At 42.8% G+C, this 11,050-nt stretch overlaps 1 protein-coding gene across 1 annotated transcript; it reads right to left on the reverse strand.

The window, feature by feature from the left end:
* Positions 1–6,906: 6,906 nt before the first annotated feature.
* LOC133226481 (protein Shroom2-like) lies at positions 6,907–8,604 on the reverse strand (the record flags this gene model as incomplete). Its single annotated transcript, XM_061380086.1, has 2 exons — positions 6,907–7,126; positions 8,031–8,604. Coding segments are annotated over 2 exons (779 nt in total), but the record flags the coding sequence as incomplete, so codon positions are not given.
* Positions 8,605–11,050: the final 2,446 nt, after the last annotated feature.

Genomic DNA, 11,050 nt, shown 5'->3' on the forward strand with positions numbered 1-11,050 from the left:
AGGATAAGGGAAAGGCGAGGGAAAGGACAGGGAAAGGCGAAGGAAAGATAAGGGCAGATGAGGGGAAGGCAAGTGATAGCACAGGGAAAGGCACGTGGGAGATAAAGAAAGGCAAGGGAAAGGAGAGGGACAGGATAGGGAAAGGTGAAGGAAAGATAATGGAAATAATAATGAAAGACAAAGGAAAGGAGAGGGGAAGGAGATGTAAAGGAGAGGGAAAGAGAATGGCAAGATGAGGGAAAGATGAAGGAAAGACGAGAGAATGACGAAAAGAAGTGGGAGAACACAGGGAAAAGTGAGGGAATGGAAAGGAAAGGTGAGGGACGGTCAAGGGAAAGGTGAGGGAAAGCTGATGGAAAGGATAGAGAAATGCAAAGGAAAGATAAGGTACGACATGGGAAAGGTGAGGAATAGTACAGGGAAAGGCAAAGGAAAGATAAGGAAAGGCAAGGGAAAGGAGATGGACAGGATAGGGAAAGGCAAGGGAAAGATAATGGAAAGAATAAGGAAAGGCAAGGGAAAGATAATGGAAAGAATAAGGAAAGGCAAAGGAAAGGAAAGGGGAAGGAGATGTAATGGAGAGGGAAAGATAATGGAAAGATGAGGGAAAGACAAGAGAAAGGCAAGGCAGAGGCAAGGCAAAGCCAAGTGAAAGGTAATGGAAAGATGAGGGAAAGGAGAAAGAAAGGGGAGGGAAATCTAATGGAAAGACAAGGGAAAAATGAGGGGAAGGCTATGAACAGGATAGGGAAAGGTGAGAGAGACAAGGGAAGATGAGCTTAAGATGAGGGAAAGACGAGGGAAAGGCAGGGGAGAACACAGGGAATAGCGAGGGAATAGCAAGGAAAAGAAAATGGAATGACGAGGGAAGGACAAGGGAAAGATGAGGGGAAGGCTACGGATGGGACAGGGAAAGGTGAGTGAAAAATAAGGAAAAATTAGAGTAAGACAAGGGAAAGACAACGGAAAGACAGGGGAGAACACAGGGAAAAGAAAGGGAGAACACGTGGAAAAGTGAAAAAATGGCAAGGAAAAGAAAACGGAAAGACGAGGGGAGGACGAGGGAAAGACAAGAGAAAGGTTAAGAGTTAGATAGGTTAAGGGAAAGATGAGCCTTAAGGGAAAGGAGTGCCACAGGATAGGGAAAGGCAATGGAATGATAATGGAAAGAAGGAAAAAGGCAAGAAAAAGGAAAATATGAGGGACAGGATAGCAAAAGATGGGGGATGTGAGGGAAATGAGACAGGAAGGAGAGGTAAATGGAAGGGACAGGATAGAGAAAGGTGAGGCACAGCTGAAGGAAAGATGAGGGTAAGATAATGGAAAGAAGAGGCAAAAGGTGAGGAACAAGTGAGGGAAAGGAGATGGATAGGAGAGGGAAAGATAATGGGAAGACAAGGGAAAGGCGAGATAAAGGAGAGGGAAAGGAGAGGGCAAGTGAAAGAAAGATAACGGAAAGAGATGGAAAGACAAGTGACAGGAGAAGTACAGGATAGGTAAAGATGAGAAACAGGCAAGCAAAGGGAGAGGGAAAGGCAAGGGACAGGAGAGGGAAAAGAATGGAAAGATGATGGGAGGAAGATGAGGGAAAGGATAGGGAAAGGAGAGGAAAAGATAATAGAAAATGAGGAACAGATGAGGAAAAGGTGAGGGACAAGAAAAGCAAAGGTAAGGGTTAGGCATGAGATAGCACAGGAAAGGCAACGAAAATGGAAAGAAGAAGGAAAGGCAAGGGAAACAACAGAGAAAGGAGTTGGATAAGCAAGGGAAAGGTACCAGAAAGATGAGGGAAAGGTGAGGGAAAGATGAGGGAAAGGCAAGGGAAATCTGAGGGACAGCATAGGGAAAGGAGAGATATAATAACCGACAGACAAGGGAAAGATGAGAGAAAGGCAAGGGATACGACAGAGAAAGGCGAAAGAAAGATAAGGAAAGATGAGGGAAAGGAGTGGGGCTGGATAGGGAAAGGCGATGGAAAGAGAATGTAAAGAACAGCTAAATGCCAGGAACAGGATAGAGAAAGGTTATGCACAGCAAAGGGAAAGATAAAGGTAAGATAATGGAAAGAAGAGGCAAAAGGCAATGAACAAGCAAGGGAAAGGAGGCAGATAGGAGAGGGAAAGAAAATGGAAAGACAAAGGAAAGGCAAGGGACAGGAGAGGGAATGATGATGGAAATAGATGGAAAGATGAGGGAAAGGATAGGGAAAGGTGAAGGAAAGGAGAGAAAAAGATAATGGAAAAATGAGGAATAAATGAAGGAAAGGTGAGGGCAAGAAAGGGAAATGTAAGGGATTGGGGAGAGATGGTACAGCATAGGCAAAAGAAAGATAAGGAAAGGTGAGGGGAGAGGTACAGGATAGGAAAAGGAGAGGGAAAGATAATGCAAAGAAGAAGGACAGGCAAAGGAAAGGAGAGGGAAAGGAGGTGGATAGGAAAGGGAAAGATAACAGAAAGACAAATGAAACACGAGGGAAAGGCAAGGTACAGTAGAGGGACAGAAGAAAGAAAGGCAAAGGAAAGGAGAGGGAAAGGAGATGTATAGGAAAGGGAAAGATAACAGAAAGACAAATGAAACACAAGGGAAAGGCAAGGTACAGGAGAGGGACAGGAGAAAGAAAGGCAAAGAAAATATAAAGGTAAGGAAAAGGCTAGGGACAAGATAGGGAAAGGTGAGGGAAAGGTACGGAAACATGAGCGAAAGGTGAGGGAAAGAAGAGAGAAAGTATACAGAAATGTGAGGGACAGGAGAAAGATGAGGGAAAGGTAACAGAAAGAGAAGGGAAGGACGAGAAAGGCGAGGAACAGGATAGGGAAAGGGGAGGGAAAGATAATGGAAACACGAGGGAAAGGCGACGGACATGTGAGGGAAACTGGAGGGACAGGCGAGGGAAAAGAGGGAAAGGAGAAGGTCATGCGTGGGACAGGTGAGGGACAGGACAGGGAAAGGGGAGGGAAATAACAGAAATAAGAAGGAAAGGTGAGGAAAATACGAGGGAAAGGCAAAGGAAAGGCAAGGGAAAAGTGAGAGAAAGGCGAGAGAAAGATGAGGAAAAGGCAAGGGAAAGGTGAGGGACAGATAAGGGAAAGAAAGGGGAAAGGTAACTGAAAGATGAAGAAAATATGAGCAAAAGGCAAGGGACAGGAGAAAGAGAGGGAAATATAACAGAAAGTTGAAGGAAAGACAAGGGAAAGGCTAGGGACAGGACAGGAAAGGGGAGGTAAAGATAAGGAAAGGTGAGGGAAAGAAGATGGAAAGGAGAGGCAAAGATAATGGAATGACGAGACAAGGATGAGAGAAAGGGGAGAGACAGCCAACCAAAAGACAAGGGAAAGGTAATGGAAAGACATGGGAAAGGTCAGAGACTAGTGAGAGACAGTTTAAAGAAAGTGGGGGGAGAGAGAATAGAAAGATGAGGGAAAGGCAAGGAACAGGATAGGGAAAGATGACGGAAAGATAACAGAATGATGAAGAAAAGGTGAGGGACATGTGAGGGACAAGTGAGGAAACGGAGAGGGAAAGGAGAGGGAAAGACAATGGAACAATGAGGGAAAGATGAGAGAAAGACAAGATTAAGGAGAGGGACAATATAGGGAAAGGTGAGAGAAATGTGATGGAAAAGAGAGGGAAAGGTCAATGAGAGGACAAGTAAAGACAAGGGAAAGAAGGGGGAGCGATAACAGGAAGATGAGGGACAGTATAAGGAAAAGCGATAGAAAGGCAAGGGAAAGGTGAGGTGATAATGGAAAGATTAGGGAAAGATGAGGGAAAGGTGAGAGACTGGTTAGGGAAAGGCAAGGGAAAGATAACGGAACAACGAGGGAAAGGAGAGGTAGAGGAGAGAGACAGGATAGCAGAAAGACAAGGGACAGGTGAGGGAAAGGTGAGGGAAAGATGAAGGACAGCACAGAGAAAGGTGAGGCACAGGCGATGGTTAGGGTTAGAACAAGGGAAAAAGGAAAGAATGACAAGGGTATGATGAGGGTAATACGAGGGAAAGACTAGAAAAAGAGGAGGGAAAGTGGCAGGAAAGACAAGGGAAAGCTGAGAGGAAGATGAAACAGAGAAGAAAGGGAGAAGATAAAAGAGGGAAGACAGAAGAAAGAGAGAAGAAAGAAGTAAGGGAGAAGTAAGGGAGAAGTAAAGGAGAAAGAAGGGAGAAAGAAGAAATAGGGAAGGCGGAATAGAGAAGACAGAAGAAAGCAGAACTAGGATAGAAAGAAGGCAGAGAAAAAAAAAGATATAAGAAAATGGGTCTGCATGTTCACAATAAAGACTGAAATAAGAATGCAAAAGGAGAGAGAAAGGAGAGATAAAGGTCAGAGAAAGGAGGGAGAAAAAGCAGAGAGAGAAAGGAGAAAGAAGAGAGAACAAGCAGAGAGGGAATGGAGAGAGAACAGAGAAACAGAGAAGAGGGAAGGCAAAGAAGCGAGAAGAAACAGAAGGCAGAGGAGAGAAGAAAGAAGAGGGGGAAAAAGGAGAAGGGAGAAAAAAGAAGAAATGAAAGAAAGAATGAAGACAAGAAGAAAGAGAAAAAAAAGACAGGAAGAAGAAATGAAGAAAGGAGAGAACAAAGAGAAAAAAGAAGAAAGTGACAAGAAAAGAATAAAGAGAAGAAAGAAGAAAGAAAAAGGGAAGAGAGAAGAAAGAGATGAAAAAAGAGAAGAAAGAAGGAGAAGAAAGAGAGAAGAATAAAAAGAAGAGAGTACAGAGAAGAAAGGGAGACAATGAAAAAGAGGGAAGAGAGGAGATAGAAAAGAAAGAAGAAAGAAGGAGAAGAGAGAAGAAGAAAGGAAGAAGGAAGGAAGAAGGGAGAGAGAAAGAAGAAGAGAGAAAAAAACAGTACTGCGGGTGAAGTCTTATAAGAGATCAGAGTAGAGAGGGAGAATCACCTCCCTCGACTTGCTGGCCACGCTCCTTTTGATGCAGCCCAGCACATGGTTGGCTTTCTGGGCTGCAACCACACACTGCTGGCTAATGTTAACTAACATCCCCAAGCCCTTCTTAGGGCTGCTCGCAGTCCATCCTCTGCACAGCCTGTATTTGTGCTTGGGATTGCCCATCCCATGTGCAGGATCTTGCACTTGGCCCCGTTGAACTTCATGAAGAAGTTCCCCTGGTTCCATGGGGACTATGTTAACCTTGTATCAGAAATAAAACACCAAAGGATGGGGATGAATGAGAGGGAAAGGCAAGGAAAAGATAATGGAAAGACAAGAGAAAGAAGAGGGAAATGAGAAGTAAATGTGAGGGACAGAATAGGGAAAAGCGAGGCACAGGCAAGGGAAAGACAAGGGAAAGGAGGGGGAAAGATAATGGAAAGACAGAGTAAAGATGAGGCAAGGGACAGGTGAGGGACAGGAGAAAGAATGGTGAGGGAAAGACAATGGAAAGGTGAGGGAAAGGCGAGGGAAAGACAATGGAATGATGAATGAAAGATGAGAGAAAGGCAAGAAACAGCCAAGCAAAAGACAAGGGATAGGTAACAGAATGACGTGGGAAAGACAAGAGACAGGTTAGGGAAAGGCAAAGGAAAGAGAACGTAAAGATGAGGGAAAGATAACAGAATGATGAAGAAAAGGTGAGGGACATGTGAAAGGAGAAGGACGGGTGAAGAAAAGGTAACACAAACACGAGGGGAAGGCAAGAGGAAGAAAATGGAAAGGTGAGGGAAAGGTGAGGGAAAAGTGAGGGACAATAACTGAAAGATGAGGAAAAGATGAAAGAAAAGCAAGCGAAATGAGAGGAAAAGGAGATGAAAAGATAATGGAAAGTCAACGGAAAGACAATACAGGCAAGGGAAAGGATCTGAAAAGATAATGGAAAGTTCAGGGAAAGATGAGGGAAAGCTGAAAGGTGAAAGAAAGGGAGAAGAGAGAAGAAAAAAGGAAGAAGAAAGAGAGAAGAGAGAGAAGAAAGAGGAGAGAGAAGAAAGACAGGAAAGAGAAGAAGAGTGCAAAAGGAGAGACAAAGGAGAGATAAAGGTCAGAGAAAGGAGAGAGAAAAAGCAGAGAGAAAGGAGAAAAGGGGAAGAATAAGCTGGGAGAGAATGGAGAGAGAACAGGGAAAGGAAGAAATGGAGAGAGTTGATAAGACAGCTTCCCTTGCAAGGGGCATTTTCCACTGAATAAACCAAGCTCATTAGCTATCTCTCACAACTACATTTATTAATTTGGGTGGTAGAAAAAGGGAGCAAAGTATTTTCACGAGTGACAAACCGAATGAAGAAAAAAAAAATCAAACAAGCAGCTGTATAGCCATGTATGTTCCTTCTCTCTCATGACAAACCCTGGACCTAAATTCTGCATTTCAAAAACACGGAACTATAACCACCACCAGTTACAGTGGGATACATAAGCACTCCTGTTTCTTTATACATAGCAAGTGAGAGAAATATATGAGAAACTCAAATGCAAAATATTATTTGAAAGTAACCTCCCCAAAACTTCTCCCCTTGGGACCTTCCACAACATGCATCAAGCTGCAAAAAACCAAAATCATAGTTGGGCACATAACACCTTTCCCTGTCCACTCCCCTCCCATTTCTCCCCTCAACCAATCCAGGCTGATTTTTCAAATGATCTTTAGTATCACAGTATCACACAGTATCACAGTATGCTACAGATTGCAAGGGACCTCAAAAGATCATCTAGTCCAATCCCCCTGCCGGAGCAGGAACACCTAGATAAGGTTACACAGGAACGTGTCCAGGCGGGTTTTGAATGTCTCCAGAGAAGGAGACTCCACAACCTCCCTGGGCAGCCTGTGCCAGTGTTCTGTCACCCTCACTGAGAAGAAGTTTCTTCTCAAGTTTAAGTGGAACCTCTTGTGTTCCAGTTTGTACCCATTACCCCTTGTCCTACCTAAAAAGCCTTTTATTTAAGGGTGTTTACCTAGCAAATTCACAGTTAATGAAATGCATTACACTTTTGAAATGTCTTTTACCTTCTTTTCCGACAAGTCATGATCCAGCTCATCTTCAGAATCTTCTTCACTCTGCTGCTGCTGCTGTTGCTCCTGCATGTCCTTCATTTTAATCAGCAGCTCTGCCTTTGGTGCAGATGTGCTGTAGTAAGTAGAATTGGTTGTGAGGGAGATGGCAGACGGTGCGCTCTGGTCCTCTTTCCTGGTAAAAAGCCAAAACTTTTATTAGCTGCCTTGACACCCTAATCGCTGCAAAGAAAGGACAATCTTTTAGAGCCATCATTTCAACAAGCAAGCAGGGGTTCAACAGAAAGCCATTACCTAAGTAAATAGGGTAAATAAAATCTGGTTGTGAAGAAAATTTGAACTCAGCACATGCCCATCAAAAGCTAAAACTTAAGACCTTTCACAATTACAATGACTGAAATGGACCCAAGATCCCTCATCTTGAAACAAAATGTAGTTACATTTTTCCAAGTAGCACAAAGACCTCAGCGTCATAGAAAATATCCTTTCAGACTTCCAAATGCAGGACATTGCAACCTAAGTATTTATCTTTTTGATTATGGAATTACATATGAACTTCATGAGAAGGCTACAACTTAATTTGATTACTCATCTCAAGAAAGCGGAAGACCCATAGAACATCAACATATGGATGGAATTTAATGGAACTCAATCTTTTCTTTGTTCTCATTCACTTCCAGGAAATGTCTCATGCCCATTTCAAGCTGTCTTTTTAAATTTTCATCACATAAACAAGGGTAAAATATTTTTCCTTCGCTATCCAGTTATCAGACTTTTACCAGACGATCTTGGTAAAGTATCTAATCACTATGAAATAGAAGATGGTTATTCCTTAAGTTCTCACACAAATACGTTTTCAACGAGATCTTAAAAGGAAACTTGTCATATTGTGCAACATTGTTCTTTTTCTGTTATTAAGGGTATACTTAGCAGCATTACGCTTGACCGCAATTCTGACAGAAAAAGTATCAGAAAAGCCCCAAACCTCAACAGCACGAAGATCCTAGCCTTCAATCCCCCTAGGAAAACTGACACCCTTTGGACAGCAGCTTACAAGGAGTGCAGAAAGTAATACTCACTTTTCCTCTGAAATTTTTGGAGAAGGAACTTTAGGCAGGAGCTTCCTGCGCTGTTGAGCTTCCTCCAGGAGGTGTTCATCTTTAGGGAATATACCAACCATCAGATCCATTGTTGTTTTTATTTTCACATTAGGATCTAGGATGTCTGCTAGAGATTTATCTCTTCCCACAATCTCTCTGGCTAGCTCCTCTGACTTCCAATCTTCAAAAGTCTTCTCTTTGGCCTTTACATAGCTGACTGCTGGTGTGGCAGCACTGCTGTCTTTCAAGTTGCTCCCAGGTTCTTCAGCTGGTTGAGGGGCAGCTGGTTTGGTTCTGGCTTCCAGCTCTGGCTCTACACCTTGCCTGGTGTAAGCACAGAATCGTGAATAGGATTGCTCAGAAGTGCTGAGTGTTTTAATTTGGTCCTTTTCCAAACCACTGGGTAAAGCAGGAGGCTCCATAGTACTGACAAGACACTGCCGACTCTCCTTTTCTGCACTGCTCTCAGAATGAACAATCTTGATGGGAACCATTTTCACCGTAGTATTGTTGTCTATAACCCTTTCAATTCTGGAAAAGAAGGAAAACTCACCTTTTGAAATGGAAGAACCTTACATCCCAATTCCTATCCCCTCTAATCAGAAGGGAAGCCCAAATATGAAAAAAGGAAGATACAAGATCTAGGTAGTGGAATCTGTGTATCTCAAACCCTAAATCTACGTGTTTTCTGCCCACACATGTTATACTGCACTTCTGTTTGTTTCCATGAACATGAGGGTCTAATCTTAGCAGCCAGGACCCAGATTTGAGAAAGTACCGCTGAACTGTGTTTTACTCCTCTGTGGCCACACATACATAGGAAAACATTCCTCAAGCTCAAACCTCACTGCCTCATGCAGATCCAACAATGGCTTCTGCTTTTGGCCTAACAGGCAGCTTAGTTGCCTGGGGAGTTTGTGATGCTCTCACTTTAATTCCCAAGTCTTCCAAGGAAAGTGACAACAGAACAGATAGAAGCATCCTGCAGGCTAGGGCCTTTGCTGAGCTACAAGAATAGCAAGTAAATCACTCATGGAAAATCTGGAAATAATTCAAAACTTAATTATATGATTAACCCCCTCCCCCCCCCCTAAATCTGTATTTGTAAAATTGCACACAAGATACAGCAGTTTAATAGATCCCACCACAGTGTCCTGGTTTTCTACTTAAAGAACTAAAAACAGCCTCTGAAGAGTGTAACACACAATTGTGGATACTCCTTTTATGGAAACCTTATAGCACAAATACTGTACTGCATAGCACAAAGGTCCAACTTGGACATACAGTCAGGAAAGCTATTTAAAGAGGAAGATAACTTAGATTTTTAAATTGGACAGTAACATGTTAACATTACTGAAACATCTGCACTGCACGTAAACCATGTAATAAACTAAAGTCTGGTTTGGTGGTTCTGAGTTTGCAGAAAGTTTAAAATTATTGTCATACTGCAGGTTTGGAAACTCCACAGCAAGTGAATGAACACTGCCTACTAGCTAAAGTATCTGGTTTCATCTGGCTGTGTAGCTTGTTGCTGTCCAGATAAGTGACCAAGACATACCCTCCTGGCCCTTTTCCTCTAAGCGTGGGTGTGTCACTTTACTTAAACTTACAGTTTATAGCGCCGTATTTTTCTTTTATTGGGAATAGCACAATCTGTTTGACTTCATATTTTTCAGAAGTTGTATCTTACATTTAAAGATACATTTGCTTGCAAATAAATGTGCAACCTCCCAATAGGTATTTACTTTCCACCAGTGCTTTCCAGACATGCTTTGATACTGCTCCAACTTTTGGGGCAGGTTTTCCAGCCCATGCTGAATGCCACCAATCCCATTTGGTTGGGTTCAGTCAAGGCATCTGGCATTTTAAAGAGCTTGCTCCTGTGTCTACTGCTCAGCCCCAGCTCCCTGCCTGCAGACATGGGCTCTCCTCCTGCCTGCTGCCTATGCCCTGACCCTTTCTCTTGCTTGTTTTTAAGTACATTCCACACCTTGTTTTTAAGTACAGCCCACACCTTTTGGACTCCATCAGACTCTATGGAGGAACACATTTTTGAATTTGAGGGAAATTCATGCATACTAAGTCTGTAGGGGGCAACTGGAAGTGAAGAAATGAGCTGAGCATAATTTTTTACCTAAAATGCCTGGCATCTGGTTTGAAATGCGAGTACATTCCTTTCAGCATAGTAAAAGATTTTCCAGATACTTAAGGCATCATCAAGTCAACTGACTGCAGTCAGAGCAAAGACAGTTCAACACCAGCTGCTTCAGAAATCCTGTTTCTACAGTTGCTACCCTTCAGATTTCTGAAGGTTTTCCACTTGTGGAACTGTGGCATGAAATTTTGACTTGCGGCAGTTCTGCTTGTTGCCACTACAAAGCTTTACTTCAACCACACGCACAGTCACTCCTTGACCTGACTGTAGGTTTACTGCAAATCTATTGATGCACGTCTACTGATGCACTCTTTTATTACTGCTAAACAGTCATCTTGGGAAATAGCTGGGTTCTGCGCACCACTAGTATTTCCTTATGCTGCATTATTCTACTTAAAACGCTGCAGAAAACCCTTCCTACTCACTCACTTTATCCTGCTGATGAACCAGACACCTTCATAAAGAAAAGTAAATAGCTACATGCTGACATCATCAAACATTAGCTGCCCACAGCATGTAAACTGGCATGTCCAAAAGCTCACATGCAAGGAGTCAATAGAAGCAATAAGCCAAATCTAATTAACTGCATGTTAAGGTAAGTCTACTGGACATATTTCTATCATATGAAATAAATACCATATAGAAGGTTCAGCGGTATGGCCCACATGTCTCTCCATTTTTGCCTTACCTGTTCTACTGAGTAATGTAATTATTAGCTGAGGACAATACCTTGTGCACAAGCAAGAGCTATCTGGGCTTAAGAATTTTAAATTTGGAGGGTAACTGTATCATTCAGATATGTTATCATTCAGATACTGGCATATAATTAGGAACACCATAGTGT

This window comes from Neopsephotus bourkii, unplaced genomic scaffold (genome assembly GCF_033783945.1).
Source record: "Neopsephotus bourkii isolate Nb327-2 ecotype Australia unplaced genomic scaffold, CSIRO-AGI_Nbou_v1 NB_1788, whole genome shotgun sequence".
NCBI lineage: Eukaryota > Metazoa > Chordata > Aves > Psittaciformes > Psittacidae > Neopsephotus > Neopsephotus bourkii.